The sequence below is a fragment of the Lynx canadensis genome, chromosome D1 (genome assembly GCF_007474595.2).
Source record: "Lynx canadensis isolate LIC74 chromosome D1, mLynCan4.pri.v2, whole genome shotgun sequence".
NCBI lineage: Eukaryota > Metazoa > Chordata > Mammalia > Carnivora > Felidae > Lynx > Lynx canadensis.
The window spans coordinates 53,662,631-53,684,943 of NC_044312.2; the positions used below are offsets into that span (position 1 = coordinate 53,662,631).

A 22,313-nucleotide genomic window follows, 5' to 3' on the forward strand; every position below is an offset into this window, starting at 1 on the left:
AAACAGAAAACCTGAGCTCAAATTCTTGCATAGAACCTTGCCAGCTGGTAACCTTGGCAAATCCTGTTACCTCTCCACATCTCAGTTTCCTCACCTGTAAAATGGGGATACACCTTCCTTGCATAGCCTATTCTGAACATTTGAAGTAAACGGATGTATCATGCCTAGCTCAGTGCCTGAGACGTAATCAGTCTTCGTCAGTGAGAGCTGTGATTTGATGGCCACAACTGCCAGACATTCAGGTTTGTACAGAGAATGCTCCCTCTGGATGCTCTGTGCCAGGCAGACCCCTCGCACATGTGGCTTGCACACAGACCCATCGCCTAGCAGCCCTTGTCCGCTGATCTCACGCACAGCTGCGGCAGACGGCCACTTTGTGTGTTTCTCTACTATCCCCCTTCATCGATGCATGACTCATTGCTTCATTCATGTCTCCATGTGTGCGTAGAAACCTAGGCAAGCAGCCATTCCTAGGGACATTGCAGGACAACCTCATTGAGATGGACATTCTCAGCGCCTCCCGCCATGATGGGGCTTACAGTGACGGGTAGGTGACATCCCCATGTTCTTCCTCTCTGTGTATGCTGTCCCTGTGGCTCCTGCACTCGCATGCAGACCCTGAGACCTTTCCCTGGGCTCTCCTGCGGGAGGTGACGATGCCATGTTGCATGCCCATCCCCAAGAGTTTCTCCTTGAAGTACCCTGTCTTCAGCATATTAACAGCGGCATTGTTAATATGCAGCTCCCGGCATCTCATTGGCTGCCTCTGCCATTCTGAGACATCTCATAGCAATTTTTATGCAGCGGCCCTATATCATATGTATTGTAATCCCAAGGATGTGTTCTGTGACCTGAGGCATCTTGCACCCCAGCAGAGTGCAAGATTGCTCTAAGGTTTCAGGGGGAAGCAGTGCAACCAGTGCACCCCATTTCCCAGGCCGTGTACAAATTCTCCCGTGGCCATGGTTAAAGACAAGCTGTGGAGGATTTCCTGACACCTAGTTTGGCCACAACCATGCGCTTTGACCTGCCACGCTGCCCTGAAGACTATGGCTAGGCTGAGGATGCATTTGCCTACCTGTCCTCTCACACAGCTTTTGCTAGGAGTTGGAAGGCAGCAGTCTGGCTTCTGAAGGCTTTTGCTGCCATCGGTTGTATAACAGCCACTGGGGGGACTCAGCCATGGCAAAACTTAATGGTGGTCTCTGAGTTCCACCCCTGAAACACCCTTTAAACAGAACGGTATTTCATACCTCCACCAAGGTACACTGGCAAAGTAGGTATTGGAGAGAGAAGAAACATTTAGGTTCCATTAGCTCCAGGACGCAGAACAGGATTTTAGACACATTCCTAGTTACCGCCAGTAATTTTAGAGAACAGCTAGTATAATACCCAAGAAACAGCATCCCCACCCCAGCCCTTCCCCGGAGAGGGATCTCCACACCCAGCCAGCCTTCTGTCAAGTCGGTAACACCTTCTTCCTTGGCCCCGGGTGGTTTTTCCCATGGGGAGGACTATCCCATTGTGTTCCCCGGAAGCGTGTGTTCGTGTGCCCTGTTGTGTGGTCTGGTACATGATTCTCCTTTTCTCTGTCCCTCCTGTCTTCTCTGTGGTGATTCTCCAGGCTCCTCTGCATGCCTCTATTGCTGCCTCTGTCCTCCAGGTTGACCTTGGTCCCAGTGAGCCTGCAGACCCTGATGCCCTCTGGCTTCTCTCCACCCACAGGCACTTCCTCTTCAAGCCGGGAGGCACCTCCCCACTCTTCTGCACCACTTCACCAGGGTACCCGCTGACGTCCAGCACGGTGTACCCCCCGCCCCGGCCCCTGCCCGCAGCACCTTTGCCCGGCCAGCCTTCAACCTCCAGAAGCCCTCCAAGTACTGTAACTGGAAGTGCGCGGCCCTGAGCGCCATCGTCATCTCAGCCACGCTGGTCATCCTGCTGGCATACTTCGTGGGTAAGCACCTCCCTCGCCCCAGCTCCCCTCGGCTCCCCTTCGCTCAGAGGGCAGCACACAACACGCCTGTGGGCACCGCGGGCACCTTGCCGCCCCGACGGCCAAAGCACACATGGTGAGCCACGCAGCCCTGGGGCGCTGGCCTGCACCCCCTAAACTGTCAAGGTCATCTCTCTGGGACCCTCTTCTGCTCCCTGCTTGTAAGCAGGAAGGAAGCTGAGCAGCTGCTCCGTCCTGTGTTGGATGCCTAGCAGTAGGCGTAAGCAGTCACCGAGACTGACCTTTGAGGTGGTGGTCTGTGGCGTGAGTGTCACAGATTGGAGTCACGACAAATGAAATGACCAGTTGGAGAGGCTGGACAGCAGGCAGGCCTCTCCTGCTAGTGCCACGTAGCAGTGAGGAGCAGGAAAGACGTGGGGTGCCCTGGGGTTGGAGGGAAACTGCCAAAGATTGGACTGTGCTGGCCTCAGCCAGGAAGCATGTCTGAAGGTGACAAGAGGCTGTGACGAGGTGGTCTGAGGGAACTGTGGGAGCCCAAGTCCAGAGTACAGCCATGGTCAGGACTGAGGAGCAGCGGGTCCCCACTAGCAGCGAGAGTTGGCTGAGGGATGCACGGAGCCCCCAAGCAGCGCTGACTGGCCTTCTTGCCTGATCCCAGGCCACCTCCACGATGTAGGAAACTCCTCTTGGCCCCTACTTTGCCACCACAGGATGCCACCCATTGGATGCTCTTTCGACGTATTCCCCCCCCAGTCAGGTTTCTTGCTTCCTTCACCCCCATCTTTGATCTGCTCCCAGGGAAGATGTTAATCTGAAGAGATCCGTAGGCACCGCTTAGAGTCCGCTGTCTCTTTGTAAATCAGCCCATTAATAAAGGCATCCAGAGGGGTTGGCTCAACCCTCTGTCCTTTCCAGCCTTCGAATTCTCTCATTCTCAGGTTCAAGGTAGGTCAAGCCAGCCTGAGAAGTCCTTGAAGCCATGCTGAGGAATTCTGAGATAATTCTGTATGCAAGGGGGACTTTTCTGGTGTAAGCCCGGTAAAGAGAAACAGAAGTAACTGGCACAGGCCAGAGGAAGACAGGGTGTCGTCCACGGTGGAAAAGAACCCTGTCATCGCATAACCCCCTGGGTTACTGTGGATGAAAAAGGGCTGTGTGCTGAGGAAGTACGTGCAGTCACTAGGAACGATGAACGAAACATGGGCCCCCGCTTGTTCAGGAGAAGGGATTTGAGCATGGATTGAGCGTTCGAGATTCGTGGATTTTACAAGTAATCGGGAAGACAACAGCCCCTCAAACAGGGAGGTCGCCTTAAATAGCTCCACCTATAGTAAGCTTTCGTCAGTGTGCCAGATCTCTCTCTCCCTTGTGACGACTGGCACAGAGAATTCCATGGCTTCAAGGCCAGGTGGGCATACGTGTCTCTTCTATCTGATTGCTTAGTTGATGCTGTCTAGAAAGCTGTGTTAAGAAGGATCCCAAGGGGGAGCCTGGGGGGCTCTGTCAGTTATGCGTCTGACTCTTGACTTCAGCTCAGGTCGTGATCTCATCATCATGAGATTGAGCCCTGTGTTAGGCTCCTCACTGGGGGTAGAGCCTGCTTAAGATTCCCTCTCCCCCTCCCCTGTGCGTGCTCGCTCGCTCGCTCTCTCTTTCTCTCTCTCTGTCACTCAAAAAGAAGGGTCCTGAGGCTATATTCAGGATCAATGGGAAAGGGTCTCTGTGATTGATTAGTAATACCTATCATGGTCACCAGAATGGAGAATATTGATGGCACACCAGGCATTTGCCATCCCTACTGTATGTTAGTGGGTAAAAGGAATAGCCAAACTGGGAGAGGCCAGAGCCCTGTGAAAGGGTACTGATTGATGTAAACTGGGTTACGGATGAGGGCTCTACAGTTCCAAGCACCATCACTCGGCATGAAAGTTTCTTCCTGTCACCACCAATGCTGTGTCCCTGGTAACCACTAATGCAACTCTTGTTTTTGACTGATTATATTTCCTAAATGAGTAGACGTTTGAACGAGGACTGTCCCTGTTCATCGAGAGTCAAGTAGTTTGCAACATAAAGACATCAACTTACATTGAAGTTGGAAAGTTTATACTGTAGCCTCGTTCAGGGAGAAAGAATAAATCTTTGTATGATTATGCAAACTCTCGTCTGTTTACATCCCATGGGCTTCTATGGGGTCAGTTTTCAGGAATCTAAATTTAGATAGGATCTACCAGCAGGTAGTGAGCTCCTTGTCATAGGAACGATGCAAATAGAGCCCAGTGACCACATAGCAAGGATGATTCCAGTGCCGACTGAGACTTTTCACTGGATGGCCTTTGATTGTCCTTCCAACACTGACAGTCTTTGCATCCATGATTTTGTGACTTTTGTTTCTCATTCAGCAAACCATGCAGGGTACCTCCTTTGGGCCAGGTACTGTGCTAAATGTTAGGGCTAAATACATGATCCCTGCCTTCTTGTTGTTGGTAGCTTTGGAAAGGAGACAGCTGTGTTAGCCGTGACTGAAGCAGCTCAGGGGCTATGGGAATACCCACCGCCAAGAGCACTAGGGGAGGCTCCCTGGGAAGGATGATGATGTAGCTGAATCCTCTAGTCAGAGTTAAATTGTCAGGAGACATGCAGAGAGTGGATGTCAAACCGAGGGAAGTTTCAGGTTTAAGAGAGGACAGTGTGGTGGTAAGGCCATCGTCTGTGTTTGAAGCATCTGAGGGGTGTTGGAGCTAATGCAGGAGAGTTCGGTAAGATCATGAAGATGACCTCAGAGGCCAAGTGACGGACCTTCCCGGATGGGCACTGGGGAGCCACTGAAGGGTTTTAAGCAGTGGAAGCAGTGGCAGAATGTAGTCAGACTTTTATTTTAGAAAGAAAAGTGTAGAGGAAGGAAGAATAGGCCCCGTCACAGCAAATGGGTCAGGAGAAGCCAAGGGCATCGGCTAAGACAGTAGCAGTGTAGGTGGAGAGGAGGGGTTGGCTTTAGGAGAATTTGTGTCTCCTGTTAGGAGTGGTTAGTCCACTGATAATGTGTCCTCACATAGAATAAATACATCCTTCTGATAAAACCCTCTCTCTGCAGAAACTTTAAGACGGGACTGTAGATTGCATATGCAAGGGCCAGGTCAGATAGGCAGAACTGGAATGTTGCCTTTGTTCCCTGGAGACTCAGAGCTTACACCAGCCTCTGACAGACCTGGATTCCATTCCCAGCTCTGCCACCTGGCTGCAGTTCACCCCTGGGCAACTCGCTTCTCTTTCTGAGCCTTGACTTCCTCATCTAGAAGACAGGCACGACCCATCACCTCAGGAGGATGTGTGTGAGGCTGGAGTACGCTAATGCAGGTGAAGGCATTGCAGGTGCATTTTCCTACTTTTCCTCAAGGGCTGGGGCGGCATCCTTCGTGCCTGGTCCCCTCCAGCTGCCGGGGGCAGAGGATGAGCGTCTTGTTGCTTGGTCGTAATCACAGCCTGTGATGACTAACTTGGAAGGAACTTTCAATTATTAAAAATCAAATTAATTGTCTCAGCCGAGCACAAATATCCTTAACAAAGACTTTTCCAGCCGACCAACCGATCTAATCAACAGGCAAAAGCACAGATACTTAATTAGATTTTTGATGAAAAATTGTGTTTAATTTCAAGTATAATCAATTATTAATTACTGTAATGAGTGAGTCTGACTGGGTTTACTAATTAACTCATTTAAAAATTATGAATAACCTTTTCATTTGTAATTATTTTCTACATCCTATCAAGCTCCAGATAAGAATCCTATCACTTCACCAGCACAGGGGGAGTCGAAAACAGGGCGGGCAAGAATTGTTCTTTCTCTGCTATCTGCTCGGGGCTGCCATATCTGGAGGGAACCCTGACAGATCCATTTGACATTCGGTTTTTAGTTCAAAAGTTTCCATTCATTTGCAGAGACATCTGCAGTTACTCTCCTAGGAAGATCACCTCCAGCATTTACCCACCCACAAAGGCTACAGGGCCTGGGGGCTTGCCTCTGGGCTGTCTTCCCCCCTGGGGGGTGTTACTTGGCCACTCTAGTTTGGGTGGGTAATCTAGGAAGGACCTTTAAGAATCCACGGGGCATCTCACCAGAGACGTGACGTACATTTTTGTCTCCAAAGGACACCCTTTCGGAGAGGTAGCTGTTGACCATGCGTGCCTTGTTTTACTCACCATTCTCCCTGTGATGGTTTTTGAGTATTGGAACACTCTCCGCCTTTTCCTTTCTGAAGATAAGAAATGTGTTTGCAGAACAAAATAGGGAGAGCATGATAATGAGGGGAAGATTAGTTAAAAGTCAAACCATGAAGTTTGTGCAGCCATGGTAAATAATGCTTTATTTTATAGCAGCTAATTGTTTTTAAAACACTGTCCCCACAAAAGGCAGTGTGGCATAGTGTGGTAAAGATAATAGGGGCTGCTGTGGTCGTTAATAATGAGAGCACTTCACTTAGCTTTGATTGTTTGCAGCCCACATGCCCCTCTCTGTTCTGAGCACTTTGCTTGTAGTTTCTCGTTTCCAAATCTCCCAACAGCCCTGTGGATTATTCTCTCCAATTACAGATGAGGACACTGAGAAACTGTGAACTGAAATAAGTTCCCACCGTCACCTGGTAAATGGCAGGACAGTGGTCATCCCCAGGCACCCAGGCTCTAGGGCTGATGACTTTAACTTCTTTTTCTCTTTCGACTTCACATTCCTAAACTTTATGCACTAACTTTCCTATCATAGTACTTGGTATTTAGAATTTTTGCTGTGTGCCCAGTGTTGGTCCAAGCCCATCATGTCATATCTGAAACACTCAACAGTTCTGTGAGATAAGTTTTATTTTCTGTTTTTTCTACAAGAGGAAACTAAAGCTCACAGAAGTTAACAACTTGCCAGGGTCCCAAACCAGTAAAGAATATAGGATTTTTAAAGGCCATACTCTCAGACACTGTGCTGGGTTCACAGCTTGAACAGATGGTGTAGAATCAAAAGACCCCACTCATGTCCAGCTCTATCACTTGCTGACTGTATAAACTTGGGCAAGTTGCTTAATTTGTCTGAACCTCAGTTTCCACTTTGCTTATGGCTCCTATAGTGGGTGTGGCTGGAATGATTACCCCATTTTACGTGGGAGGAATTTATAGCAGCATGGCTGAGAGCATGGGTTCTGAAATTAGGCTGTCTGATTTCAGATCTCAGCTCTGCTGCGCATCTGTCCTTGTGACCTTAGGCAAGTCTGTTTAACCTCTATCAGCCTCAGTTTTACCCCTTCTGTAAAGCGAGGCTAATAATAGTGGCTACTTCAAGGGCTCTTGCCAAATTCCAGTAAGATAATTTGCATAAAGTACTTAGACTACTGTCTGGGACCTTTAGCACTCAATAAAAGGTAGATACTATTATTGTTGTTAATAGTATTCTTAGTACTATTAGCATCACATGTGGAAGAGTATTTGTAAGTCTTGACCGAGACCTTGGACCAGCCTCATCTCATCGCAGTGCCTGCGGGCTTCCTGGCCTGCGTTAGTCACCGGGGCAGCCGACAGAACAAGCAGGAGGCCTGTCAGGAGACATTTGTAGGGATGTGTCGCTGTTACAGGGAAGCAGCCTAGAGAAGAATCATTACCAGAAAGTGCCTCGCATCATTTCTTTAACTCAGACAAAAGTTGATTTTGGGTTCACTGACAGTCGCCTCTGTCCAGGTAAGACTGACAGGCTCCCTGGCATTCTGGATCTCTATGTGAAAGCAAACACGGGGTATCACGGAGAGGCTGCGGGTTCCTATCTCCAGGACTCCTCAAGCACCTGTCTTGCCAAATAGGGTTTGGAAAAGGGGGCACAACAGGCTTTGCTAACAGTACAAAAAAAGCAGGACTAGTTTTACATTTGAATGGAGACCTGAGATTGCCCTGGGATCTCTTCCACGGTGGGTACAGGCCCGCCCCGCAGAGAAAGGGTGCCACTCACTATGCTTTCTCTAAGGCAGTGAGGTGTTCTCATGGAATTCTGCAGAAATCTCAGCTCTGCCACAGCCCACCTGGGTGACCCTTTGGAGCCTTGGTTTCCTCATTTGCAAAGTGGGGAGAACACTAGTACTCCCATGAGAGATGATGCTGAAAAACCACAGGGCATGTGAAAAAGGAGAGCTCCCCTTGCTGGTGGCCTTGGGACACTGTTGGGAGGCCTTCCTTGGACCCCAGTTTCTCAACCCAGGATGGGGTGGGAGTAGATGATCCCGTAATGTCCTCCCCAGGTTTTGGAAGGAGGAAGGAGGAAACTGAACCCGGACGTGGGCTGTGGCGGCCTCTGTGCAGCTGCTACGACGACATGCTCAGCACTGAGGGCTCCTTCTTTTTATTTCTTTTATCTTTTTTTTTTTTTAAGTAGGTCACATTTTCACCTCCACTAGCAGCTCATGTGGATTGAGAAAAAAAAAAATCGAGCCCTTGCTTGAAGTGGTGATAGTTCGGTGAGAACGCTGCTAAATTTAATTGCTGCTTTACAAAAGGCAGCTGTCAGAGTGCTTGCTTGTTGGAATATTGCAGTCCTTGGTCCAGAAGCGCCTGGGTCATCCAGTTCTCGGGGTTATCTGGGCAGCGCTGATGGAGGCGGGCTGGGGCCCCGAGTGCCACGTGTGCAGACTGGTGTGGGCTCTCCTCTGCCATGTCTGACTGACATTCCACCACACAAACCCGACTTCAGGGGCTGGCTGGCGGCAGTCCAGTTAGGGGGTCATGAGGCATCCCTTCTCTTTAGGGGGCGCCGTTGCTCACTCTCCCCTCTCCTAAAGTCTGTTCTCTGCTGCACGCTCGGTCCCGAGCACAAAGCCAGGCACAAGGGAGCCCTGCTCAGTGAGACTTGGTTGGATAAATGACCTTGCAAGGTGGTAAAGCCTGCCGAGGGTATTTTGGGTGGAAGGAAAATACAGGCAAAAGCATGATGGCAGAAATGTGCAGTGTATGTCCTGGGGCTCGGGGGCAGGTGACATGGACATGAAATGAGTAGAGAAAAGGTCAGAAATGGAAGCCAAGGTGATATTACCCCTTCCTCCCCCAGTTTATCCCATCTGATTCAGCTCTCACGGCATCAGCATCTCGGGTGCCATTTGCTTCATAAGCACAGGCCTGTTGCCCTTTGGGCCCGGGTGTTACTAGCGAGCAATACAGCTTATTTTCTCTCCTCTCTCTTTGACTTCACATCAGGCCTTTTGGGTAGATTTACCTTTATAGCCCAAAGAATGGGGAATGGAGATGATTGAACTTGATGTTTTAGGGGAGAAGAAGTGGTAAAGATACAGGATCCTGTATTAAAGCTTTTCTTTCCAAGATTGATTCCTTCATGCTGCTCAGTGGGAATGGCTAATAGCAAGATATATATAGATTGTTCTCTTCATAACAGACCCAGACAGGTATCCTCCAGCCCCCCAAAAGCAGGACTTAAGGAGCCTGGCGCGGCTGTCTGCCGTTGTCTGAGGTGCCACCGTGCGGAGGAGGGGCTCACTTGCTCTGTGGCGCTGCCGAGGCCAGAACTGGGCCCGCAGGGTGAAATGACACAAAGGCCGATTTGGGCTCTGTGGGAGGAGGCTTTCCTAACAAGACAGCGGCCTGTGTGGAGTAGGCTTCTGTGTCTGGGAATGAGAGGAGCAAGGGTAGGTGCCCAGCGGGTCTCGTTTTATTGTCCATTGTCCCTTCCGCCCTTCCTTGCTGTACCACGTGGGCAAGGACTTCATCTCCTTAAGATGCCTTCCCGTCTGTGACGTAGGACGAAGCAAGCAAACAAAGGAGTAGCCAAAATGATTAAGGCGTTCAACATGTGACCGCAGTCGGCATGAAAAAACATCTTCCCCGCTCTGCAAGCTGCCCCCTCCGCCCCCCGCCGTCTCCCCACCCTCCGATCTCCTCCACGGGTGGAACCAGCCAGCAGCCGGCAGACCCAAGGAAGCCACTGATCCAGACCGTGTCGGTGAGCCTCCCAGGCACCAGAGCAGGGTGGAGAGGGGAGAACAGGTCTGGAAGGCAAGTAGATAACATCAGCCTCCTCACATCTCCGATTTCTCTTCCATAGCAGTGCTCATGGCTCTGGCTCTCCTCCTGGGGCCCCAAGGCTAGTATCGAGACCCAAACCTTACACAGGTACCTCTCCCCCCCCTTACTCAGGCAACCTCTCCCCCACTTATTCAGGCACCTCCCCCCCTTACTCAGGCGCCTCTCCCCCCCTTACTCAGGCACCTCTCCCCCACTTATCAGGCACCTCCCCCCCCGTACTCAGGCATCTCTCCCCCCCTTACCTCAGGCACCATCCCCCCCCCGCTTACTCGGGCACCACTCCCCCCTTACTCAGGCACCTCTCCCCCACTTATTCAGGCACTTCCCCCCCTTACTCAGGCATCTCTCCCCCCCCTTACTCAGGCATCTCCTCCCCCCTTACTCAGGCATCTCTCCCCCCCCGTACTCAGGCACCTCTCCCCCTGCTACTTAGGCACCTCTCCCCCCCCCACTCAGACACCTCTCCCCCCACTTACTTGGGCACCACTTCCCCCATACTCAAGCACCTCTTGCTCCCTTACTCAGGCACCTCTCCCCACTTACTCGGCACCTCCCCGACCCTTCCTTACTCAGACACCATTCCCCCCTTACTCAGGCGCCTTTTCCCCCTTACTCAGGCACCATTCCCCCCCTTACTCAGGCACCATTCCCCCCCTTACTCAGGCACCATTCCCCCCCTTACTCAAGCACCTCTCCCTCCCTTACTCGGGCACCTCTCCCCCCCACCTTACTCAGGCACCTCTCCTATATTTTGCTCCCACTCAGCCACCAGGCCCTGCCCACTTGTAGTCGAAATCAGATTTCCTGAGATACAGTTACACACAGAAAACTAACACATTTAGGCATACCATTCTCTGAGTTTTGACAGCTGGATGGAGTTGCGTGACCATCACCACCACCACAGTCAAAACACAGACCACTTCCATCACCCCAAAAAGCTCCCTTATGCCCTTTTATACTCAGTGCTCCCCTCATTCTCAGCTCTGGCAAGCACTCACCTGTTGCTATTGGTGGTTTTAGGTACTCTTTCAGAGTAATAAATGTAATAAAGAGGTGATTTATTGCTGGATTCAGAATCAGACTGTAAGATCTTCAAGTGTTGCTGAGAACACTGGAAGGTAGAATTCAGAATTGCAAGATACTAGGGTCTAACAACGGGAACATCCATGCTGTCCGCATGAATGCACACGGGCATATGCTCTTGTGCCATTTTTATGGACCATTTCTTCCCGTACACGCTTATAACTGTGACACAGTTCTTGGCAAGTTGAAGAGCTCTGTCATATCTGTGCCATTACCATATCAGTATATCCTGCCGTCTCCAACTTTTCCTATTATAAATAGCGCTTCTGTGAACATCTTTGTGACTCTGCTCTGATTTTTCTTCTTTCGGTTATTTGGGGAGGGCGTGTTCCAAAAGCAGGATTTCTGGGTCACAAGGGGTGCACAGTTTGAAGCTCTTGTTACTCACTGCTAGGGGCTCCTTGGAAGGGTAGGACTGAATTCCAGGACGCCCAGCCGGTGGTCCAGTTTCACCGAAGTCCCACTAGGGTGGGGCTTTGTGTCTGACCTTGGGTCAGCCGGTTCAGTGGGTGGGGAGCAAGGGAGTTGACGTGTGATTCTGAGACCCAGAGAAGCTATAGAGTCTTCATTCCTGGAGGGATTTCCACCTCCTTCTCTCAGTCTGTTCCTTTCAAAAGCTGGGCTCACATGTCCCTTCCTCAGTGTACCTCCTGACACTAAGCCAGGACCCGGTTCTATGCTCTGCCACTGGTCACGATGCTCCCCACAACGGCAGCTGCTCATCGTGTCACGGATCGGCTGGCGCCTGTCCCTGCTGTTGGATTGTCAGCTCCATGAGGGCAGAAACTATCTCCATCCTGCTCAGGGCCATAGTTAGTTCTCGTACAAGGCCAAACAGGAGGTCGCACGTGTTCAGCAAAAGTGTGTTGACGGAGAGAAAGCAGGGGGAAGGTGCCTGGACCTGAGCCTAGCCACTGTGGCAAGGCATGGAGTGGAAGAAGGAAAAGGGAAGAGGCTTGTATTCGTATAGGGGACAGAGAGGGAAGGTCTAGACGCAGTGAGATCATGGGAGCATGGAAAATGGTTATCAGAAGCTGAGCAGGGAGCCAGAGGCGGCTGCCAAAGCATAATCAGTGTGAGGTGCACTCCTGGCCCAGGGCCCTGTTTGCTCCTCTGTCCGTGCAAGTCGAGCCATAACCTCACTCTCTCTTAGCCTCAGTTTTCTCACTGGGAATGTAGACAGTAGGCTGCTGGAGAGATGCTGTAACAACCTGGCACCTAGCTGTTCCTGGTCCCTGGAATCTGTCTTCCCTTCCCCCCGGCAAACAAGACGTGTTGAATTTTAGGGCCAACCAGTCCTGAGGTTGGAAGTGTCACAAAAGGTGTATTCATATAGCCTAACACAGCAGGCACCTGCAGAGATCACACACTCTCCTGGGCTTGAGGCCCGCGCCCCATGGGCAGCTTTGGGGTCCCTGAAGGGACACTGTGGCCATGGATGGGCAGGAGGTAGCCCCAACCGTACCCCGAAGGTGCTCCTTGCATGCTTGACTCCGGGAATGTGGAAAAGGAATTGATCTTACAGATTTTTTGCATCCTATGGAGAGGATTTGTTTCCCCACATCCTTGTTTTTTCTTCTAGGACTAATTACTGTGAAATAACAGAACTTAATTGCACCTAGGTGCAGAGAGAAAGCGAGAAGGTCTCCCTGATGGCTATTCTTGCGCTGCCATAGATATATAGCTTGTGGAGAGGAGGGGGTGCAGTCTGGGCTGTGTGCTTAGGGCGGGCAGGCTCAGGACCTCCGTGAGGAAGCAGAGAAACAGCTCTTCATCATGGGGGAAAAGGGAGGGAGGCAGGAGAGCAGGAAGGATGGCTGTAAGCACAGTGTTTTTTTCTTCCTCCTATCAGTAAAAACAACGAAATCACAACTAAATGGTTTCATTTTTTTTTTTTTTTTTTTTTTGAGATAGCAACACAGTAGCAAGAGCACAGACTCGGGACCTAGTGAGGCCTGTAGTCTGGCCCAGCCCACAGGTTTTTCATTGGGGGTCTTGATTTCCTCCTTGGTAAAAAGTCAATTAATGTCTAAGCAGTGTTCTGAGCATTAAGCGAGAGGCCACCTGTGAAGGGGGGGTCCAGACCATGGGTGGCCCACAGGGGTGTTCAGCTGATGCTGTTCTCACCCTTCTGGGCAGCGGGATCACCCAGAAGTTTTAAGGCCTCTCAGATTCAGCCACCAAGGGCCACTCCTGGATGCAGGGATTTAAGGTAATCTGAAAGTAAGAAGAGGGAACTTCCCCAAGGTTCAGGTTTGAAACGGCAGGGAGCACTCACTGAGCCTGTGTGCCGGGTTGTGTCCCCAGCTGCAAAGGACAGACAAAGCCAGATAAGCTAGCATCACCGCCTTGAGTCATCCTAGGTTTCATGGTGAGCGAGATGTGTTAGGAGCTGATGGTGGTACTAGACAGATGATAAAACCATGTTCCTGGAGTTTGAGCCTTGTCCCTGTGGGAGCCCGAAGGAAAGAGCAATTCATTCTAAGCAAGATCAGATAAAATTTCCCCAAGGCGCTGAGCCTTGTAAATCAAGTAAGATATTGAAAGAGAAGCTATGAATGGCTTTCTGGAAGATGGAACAGCCTAGACAAAGGCAGAGGGTGGTAGACAGAAATGTTGGCTGTGTGGGGTGCCTGTATCAGAAGACTGTGTGTTAAAATGTCCGTTGGTGCATTTGAGCCGCCTGCAGGCATTGGTCTGATTTACCCAAGGCTCTGGAGTGTAGAGCACAGAACCCACAAGGACTGCAGGACATTGGCTGCCTTCCCCCTTAGGAGACATGCTGCACGAGACAGCTACGTGGTAAATACCTCGCCTTCCCGTGAGGCTTTCAAACCCATCGATCCTCTCCGGTGGACCATGCGCCGTATAGAATTCTCAACTGTATTTTCTTGCTCTGCAAGCCCCAAAATGTGGAAAATGAGGCTGGCCGCAGTTAAATAGCTCGTTGAGCTGGAATAACTGGCGAGTGAGAGAGCTGGAACTAGAAGCCAGATTTCCCCATCCCAGGGCCTACGTTCCCTGTATAGACTGTGCTGCCTTTCAGACCCCCACTCTGATGTCCTCATCGACTGTGGTGCTGCAACCCTGGGGCTCAGAGCAAACCACAGGGCCTTTGCCACCCTGGCTGTGGCTTTCCTTTGCCCCTGCTCCCAGCTCCCCTCCCGCAACCCAACGTGATGTACCTTTACCACGTGCCAGGCATGTTCTGAGTGTTTCCTGCATTTTCTCATTGAATCTTCTCATGGTCTTACTTATCCAACAAATATTTGCCAGGTGCCAACCATGTGCTAGGCACCATTCTGTTTTTATCTCCATTCTATAGACAGGAAACTGATGCCCAAGCAGCTTAATTCATTTGTCCAAAGCCACATCACTGGTAAGAGAGGGAGCCAGGATTTGTCCCCAGTCCCTGCCCTCTTTCCACCTGGGCTCTTGGATTCCCATAGCTGGGGTGGGCTGGGACAGTCCACCTGATCTGGACTGCTGAGAGGATGCAGGAAGCACCTTACGAAGCAGAGAAGCTAACTCTCTTTCTTATGGGAGAAAAATTAACATCCACCTGTCCTGTCCCATGCATTGTGCCAGGATTGCTATGTGCCCGTGGCATTGAGTGGGTCTGTGATTTTTACCAACATGCCTCAGGATTGGAGAGACAAGGAGGCCCAGATGACATCAGGGACCTCAGTACATGTCACTTACTGAGCCCTGGCCCCCCATGTTATCTGATAATGCTGTTCTCCAGGCTTCGTCTGGCATGCGTAGATTGTCACCAGTATAACATTTCACTTTGGAGGAAGCTCTTCCCTCTGGTGTGTGGCAGGCAGCTAGATTTATCGTCCTTTCGAGCCTGGAGTTAGATTTTGTTCACAGGCACCAGTGGGGAAAGAGGAGATATGCCAGGATCATTCATTGTGCTGTGGCCTCCACTGCGTCCCACGGTCCTAAATTCTACCACCTGGGCCACCAGGAACTCTCAGCAAGACCTAGTCCCTGGGCTCCTGTGAGTGTCTCTGGTTTCGTGAGCACATACATACATTCCTCCACCAGAGCACGCACGCAAAACTGGTATTTGAGGGGAGAAAGGTGTGGAAGTTGGCAGAGGTCAAATGCGAATTTTAGGAGAAGTAGCATTTTTTTTTTTTTACCTGAAAACTGGAAACTCTTCTTTCGTAACTTGTTGGCATCTAACTTCCTGTAGAGCGTCAAGTCTATTGCATAGCACGGTTCATACACCTGATTGTGTAGGTCTGGGGCCGTGCTGGATGTTTCACATACAAATTGTTGCATTAGTCTGTGCTTTAAACTTTGGGTGTTCTTTCTTTCATTAATTCTTTTTCTAAGTTTGTTTATTTATTTTGAGAGAAGGCATGCGTGTGTGCAAGTGGGGGAGGGACAGAGAGAGAGAGAAAGAGGGAGAATCCCAAACAGGCTCCATAATGTCAGCATGGAGTTCAACACAGGGCTCGATCTCGTGAACTTCAAGATGGTGACCTGTGCTGAAATCAAGAGTCAGATGCTCAACCGACTGAGCCACCCAGGGCCCCTCTTTTTTTTTTTTTTTTTTTAATGTTTTGTTTTATTTTTGAGAGACAGAGAGAGACAGAGCATGATCAGGGGAGGAGCGGAGAGAGAGGGAGACACAGAATCTGAAGCAGGCTCCAGGCTCTGAGCTGTCAACACAGAGCCCAACACGGGGCACAAACCCACAAACTATGAGATCGTGACCTGAGCCGACGTAGGACGCTTAACCGACTGAGCCACCCAGGCACCCCGTGCCTCTTTTATTAACTTTTAAGCAATGTGACCAGAATGCCTTATGGTTTTAGAACACTTCCTAATCTATAAAGAACTTTCATTAAATTTAATTCTTACAGCAACTCAGGAGATGGTTTTATATTATTTCCATTTTTCCAGATGAAAACAGTGTAGGTCAGAGTGGTTACGTGACTTATTTGCTGATACACAGCTAATAAGGGTCAGAGCTGGGAGCCTGGCTGTCTCTACAGATCTGCTCCACTGAGTACATAGGTGAACAGCACAGCCAGCCAGGGACAGGGAGCACACAGACCCATAGCGTCAGGGCACTGTGCATGGGAGAGGTGCTGAAATCATGATAATGGCCTCAGGCTGCAGAGGGGGGGAGCAGAGGTCATTTTTGGCTGGGGGTGATGGTGAAAATCCACACAGAAATAGACCTTGAAGGATGGGAGAAAATTTTTAAATAGGGAGGGCAGTGGCCGTTTCCACATAGAGACATTGTATCCGCAAAAGCCTGGAGGCTGGATGGACAGGTGTGTTTGAGGGATAGAAGAAATCGCACAGACCAAGACCCCTGAGCAGAAGGGAGTGAGGAATATCAGGTACCTTGCTCAACAAGCATTTAGAGTGCTCTTGGAAAATTGTGTCCATTTTTAAGCGATATTACCTCAAGTTTCTGTCCTCAGGAAAATATTGCCAACAAAATTGATCAGTAAGATCCATATTAAGAGATTTGTCCTTTTTTCCCCCCATTTTTGTCATTTCCATGATTTTACATCTAATCGGAAAGGCAGCATGCATAGTGGTTAGGGACAGGTTCAAGGCAATGCGGATTTGACTCGGATCCGAGCTTATTCTCTGCCTCTTATTAAATGCGCAATCTTGGGCGAGTTATTGAATCACTTTGACCCTCAGTCCTCATCTTGCAAATGAGGGTAATAATACTACCTCCCTTCTGGGGCTTTGTGCGGGTTAAGTGATACTGTGTTTATAAAGCACTTGCTGCAGTGTTTGGCACAGTATAACCTTCAGTTAACAACAGGGGCTATTTGTTAACTTGACCATCATCATCACCCTGGCGCGCAGAACTGTGCTGCCTTAAACTTCTAATTGAAAAGCTGAACCAAACCAGAGATCTGTGTATATCAGAGAAGGTAAAAGGGAACTCACGTGTATCGAGCACCTTGCTCTGTGTGCGGACGAGAGCAGGAAAGCAGGAAAATGTGGGTGACCCCAAAGAGCCAGAAGAGGCTCACCCACGGGGCAGCAGCTGGGATGCTCTGGGGAGTATTAGAGGAACATCGCACACTCTGTTCTGTGAGATTTTAAAATGCTCTTTCAAAACGCTTCTCATTATAAAGAAATATTATCCCAAGTTACAAATCCGGGTGGCAGGCTCCACGTTAAGCTGTCCGCCCTCATTCCTCTTGCTGAAGTGAACGTTCCAGAGGGAAAAGACCTCTCCTAATAATATATACACAAATTAAAACTCCATTTAGAGGTACAGTGGGGACCACCTCCTAATTGACTTTGATCACAGAAAAAAATCATTTAACACGGTCGGTATGCCAGAGGAAAGCAGGAAATGGGAGGGTTGCTCTGCAGAGTGCTGTCACAGTGAGTTCTAGCAGCTGTGGAGATGAAGCCAGCCACAGGACTTTTCTCCTTTGGTATTCCCAGGCATTAACCAAACCCATGGTTTCCTCGGGTCCCCTTGGATGGTTGACGACATGAAGGAAGGAGTGATGGCTCACGCGTGAGTGGCAGGTCCTTTGCTAAGTGGAGTCATCTTTCTATAGAAGGGTTTCAGCCAGGGGCGCCTGGGTGGCTCCGTCGGTTGAGCGTCCGACTTCGGCACAGGTCATGATCTCATGGTTCGTAGGTTTGAGCCCCGCTCGGAGCCTGGAGCCTGCTTCGGATTCTGTGTCTCCGTCTCTCTGCCCCTCCCCCCGCTCGTGCTCACTCGCTTGTGCTCTCTCTCAAAAATAAATAAAAATTAGTTTAGAAAACTAAAAAGAAAAGAAAAGCTCGGGCCAGCCTTGTGAATCTAGTGTTGACGCTCAGAGGCAAGTGCCGCAAACAAAGGTCTTCCTTGTGTGTTTGTTGGCAGTGATTGGATCGACAGCTGTATGTTTATTCTCACAGGGGCTAACAGGAAACCTGTCCTGCACTCCCCTGACAGTAGTCTGAGAAGAGCTCAGGGGTTGGTTTCAGTTCTTGGTGATGCCGTGATGAATGTGCAATTACAGAGAATTCTGGAGGCTGGGTTGTCTGGAGATACAGAATTAGATTAATAACGCCTGTTTTGTCACTGCATTTTGAGGGGCCTAGTGTATAAATGGAGTTACCAGCGATACCTTCCTTAAAAAAGTCGTGAGATTGAATGATCCCACAAATGTGAGTCCTCCAGCATTATGTCTTGCACATGGTACAATTTTAATAATTAGGAGCTGTTATTGTTTTAATGATAATCCTAATTATGTCTGCCCCTTCATTTTCTCCCTTTCTTCTTCACTCCTTTGGGCTAGGTGCTGAGGGGTAGAAATGAAAGGAATAATCGCTGCCCTGAAGGGAGGGCCCCATGGTGGCCTGATACAGCCTGTCCCGTGGATTCATTCCCTTGACTCTAGGCTCAAGGAGACAACTTCTTTCTTATTTTCTTTAATATGAGATTTATTGTCAGATTGGTTTCCATATAACACCCAGTGCTCATCCCAACAGGTGCCCTCCTCAATGCCCATCACCCACTTTCCCTCCCTCCCACCCCCATCAACCCTCAGCTTATTCTCAGTTTTTAACAGTCTCTTATGGTTTGCCTCCCTCCCTCTCTTTTTTTTTTTTCCCGTTCCCCTCCCCCATGGACTTCTGTTAAGTTTCTCAGGATCCACATAAGAGTGAAATCATATGGGGCACCTGGGTGGCTCAGTCGGTTAAGCGTGCGACTTTGGCTCGGGTCATGATCTCACAACTTGTGGGTTCAAGCCCCATGTCAGTGCTGACAGTTCAGAGCCTGGAACCTGCTTCGGATTCTGTGTTTCCCTCTCTCTCTTCCTCTCCCCCGCTCATGCTCTGTCTCTCAAAAATAAATAAACATTAAAAAAAATTAAAAAACAAAAAGTGAAAACATATGGTATCTGCCTTTCTCTGGCTGACTTATTTCACTTAGCATAACATCCTCCAGTTCCATCCATGTTGCTACAAAAGGCCATATTTCATTCTTTCTCATTGCCAAGTAGTATTCCATTGTGTATATAAACCACATCTTCTTTATCCATTCGTCAGTTGATGGACAGTTAGGCTCTTTCCATAATTTGTCTATTGTTGAAAGTGCTGCTATAAACATTGGGGTACAAGTGCCCTATGCATCAGCACTCCTGCATCCCTTGGGTAAATTCCTAGCAGTGCTATTGCTGGGTCATAGGATAGATCTATTTTTAATTTTTTGAGGAACCTCCACACTGTTTTCCAGAGTGGCTGCACCAAGGAGACAACCTCTTTAATCTGGGAGTGCAGTGCCTGATGGAGGAATAGGCCATGAGGATGGCTTTCCTGCCCTTACAGGATTTCCTGCCATGACTTAATGACAGAGTCGAAAACCTGGGCTCAGCAGGGTCCCAGGCTCTGCCCACATGCTCTCGTCAAGTCTGCGTCTCCTCACCTGTGCAATGAGGGAGGGGGCTGTGATTGTCAGTTCCATCTAAGCAACACCCTCCCCCAACATCCCAGCAGAAACTCCAGTCTCTCAACTCCCTGGAGAAATCTCCTGACCTTACTTTCGCAAGGAAAACCTCAATATACAATTACCGTGATGGTGATAATGTTAGGAGCAAAGAAGATCATCTCTTTGAGAAAATACCAAGCACCATAATCTCATAAACTATCTTCACAGCTCTTGGAGCTGAGTGTTATGGTCACCATTTTATAGATGAGCAAACCGAGGCTCCAGAGAGTTACCTAACGTCTGCCAGGGCACGTCACTGTGAACATGAGAACCGGAAAAGGAACCCAGGGCTGTGTGACGGCAGCCTGTGCTCATCACCACTACAGTTCTGTGCTTCCCGTTTCTGGCCTCGGGAACCAGCACGACACTGGGAGGCGGGCACGGAGAAGTCGGATAACCGGGCTGAGGTCAGTCCACGGGTTGGTGGAGGTGACCAGCCCCTGCATTAGTTACGTAGAGAAGAGGTCCTAGTCAAGGCTGCCTGGTGAAAAGCGCCCAGAAAAGACAGCTCTCTGATTCTGTTACTGCAATACTACCAGTTTATTCTGTGCGTATTAGATTCCAGCTCTGGTCCCCCCACCCCTTGCTGTGTGGCCAGCTTTGGGTGCCCTCCAGCTACATTGCTGTTCCTCCTGTGCAGTGACCGTGGGACTGCCTGGTTCCCACTCGTGTGGCTGACTGCGCTTGAGCCTCTTACTTGTGCCCAGCCGCCACCACCACCGCCCCTTGATTTACAGAACTTTTGAGCAGCTGCCGGCAAATCCTTCCCACAGCATTGCACGGTACAGAAAATGATCAGCTTCACCAGAGTCCCTTCTCCGGAAAACACTTAATTTGGGGGTGAGAGACAGTAACCCTGATTGTTGCAGTCAGGCTTATCCAGAGACAGGAAGAAAAGCAATATATTTACTTGATTTAAAATTAGCCCCACGTAGTCACCAGTGGGATCCTGTCAGGTTTCTTTATGCCGATTCTGCTTTTAAAAACTGTTTTATCCGTTGGGCAAGTATCTCTGGTTCCTGTGCCCAAAGTCTGTCAGCTAATGGAAGCAGGATAGAAAAAGGCCCCCTCAGTGTAAAGGAATTTATAGTTGGCATGGAAAGGGAATTAGGGAGAATGTATAGAAAGAAGGAAAAGGTGATGTGACAGAGCTGGCTTAAACAAATCTTTCAGTGGCTCCAGAAATCAGGAAAATCAATGTAGCAAAATGACAAAGATGATGACAACTGCCGTAGAGTTCCTACTATGCACCAGGCAGAGTTCTAAGCAAATGACATGCATTATTTCATTTAATCCTTTGAGATAGATGCTACCAGCTGCATTTTGCACGTGTGGAAACTGAGACTCCGGCGAAGTAATTTGCCCAAAGTCATAAAACTAATAAATGACCGAGCTCCAGTCTCTCTGGAGAGATCCAGACTTGAGCTTGCATGTACATGGTTTTGACTCGGGGGGTGAGCCATGCCTAAAGTAGTCAGGATGGGGGCCCCATGCTTTGTCCTTGAGAAGAAAGCCCCTTAACAAACACCTCAGAAGAGCAAATCTGGCTATGCTGTCTGCAGAGGCTTTGCCTTCAGTTGTCTTAAATTTTAACTTAATTTCAGGCCCTGGAACTCACTAGCAGTGTGGTGTATCAGGAGGAGAGCCTGGACCTTGGAACCAGTCAGATCTGGGGTCAGATACTGTATCACTTCCCGTCTGGAAGGTGTGTTTGCAATCATGCGGCCTCTCTGAGCCTCCAGGTTTTTTTTCATCATAAACTGAGAATAATAGTAATTTTCTCAAGGTTTATGTAAGGATAGAATGAAATAACATATGCAGTCCCTCTTGCTTAAGTGTCTGACACACGGCGTGTGCTCCAAGGTGGGATCTCCTCCCTGGGCTCTGACACCCTTCGTTTCTACCTATTCCTCCTGAGGCTGGGTTGGAGAACTTCCCTTTTCATGTAAAGCAGCATTAAAATGAGTTCGGAAACTAGGTAAGAAAATTCATCCCTAATCCCACTATTATAATTCAAAGTCTGATGTCATTTTTACGTATGTCTTTCCAGGGTTTTTTTCATATGCATATCTGGTTTTGCAGAGATGCAGTCAGCAAAAAAATGCAATTTTATGTCTTGCCTTTTTTTTCCTTAGCATTCTATCGTCAGTATTTGCCCTCATTGCTGGTTGTCATGGTCATTTTTGTATAACGATTGCACTGCATTCCATCCAGTACCTGTATTATAAGTCAGCTAAGTTGTTCTATTTTTACACGTCTAGGTTGTTTCCACTTTTTCTGCTCTTGCCCTGCAGTCGACATCCCTGCGTATGGAACTTCTGGGTTTGGAATTTGTGAATGTCACAGCTTTGTAGCAAAACTAGGACTAGAACCTGGGGAATGAAACTCTGTCTTCTTGTTGCTGTTGTTGTGACTTTCTGTTTTTGTTGTTGTTTTCTCCATTGGACGACCATAGTCCAAGAATGCCAATGACTTATGTTTCACAGAAATGATAATATTTATTAAAAGCAAAAGAAAACAAAACTGAGCACTAATAGAAACAGAAAAGTGGGTAGCCACATAACCGGGTTGATTCCCACTGCCTTTTGAAACCAAAAACACCACTGGAATCAACACTCCCTTGTGGTTATTGATTGCCGCCTCTAGTCACTACCTAGAGCTGCTAATTTACAGATGCAAGTGGGTTCATGTATTTGATTTTTGGAAGAAAGGGAAGCGTGCACCGTGACAGGAAAA

General features: G+C 49.1%; 1 protein-coding gene across 1 annotated transcript in view; it reads left to right on the forward strand.

The window, feature by feature from the left end:
• The first annotated feature begins 454 nt into the window (after nucleotides 1–454).
• Nucleotides 455–22,313, forward strand: part of TENM4 (teneurin transmembrane protein 4) — a 219,023-nt gene continuing 197,164 nt past the window's right edge. The window contains 3 exon segments of the mRNA XM_030332936.1: nucleotides 455–547; nucleotides 1,726–1,829; nucleotides 1,832–1,957. Coding sequence (XP_030188796.1) covers nucleotides 501–547; nucleotides 1,726–1,829; nucleotides 1,832–1,957 — 277 coding nt within the window. The 5' untranslated portion in view covers nucleotides 455–500.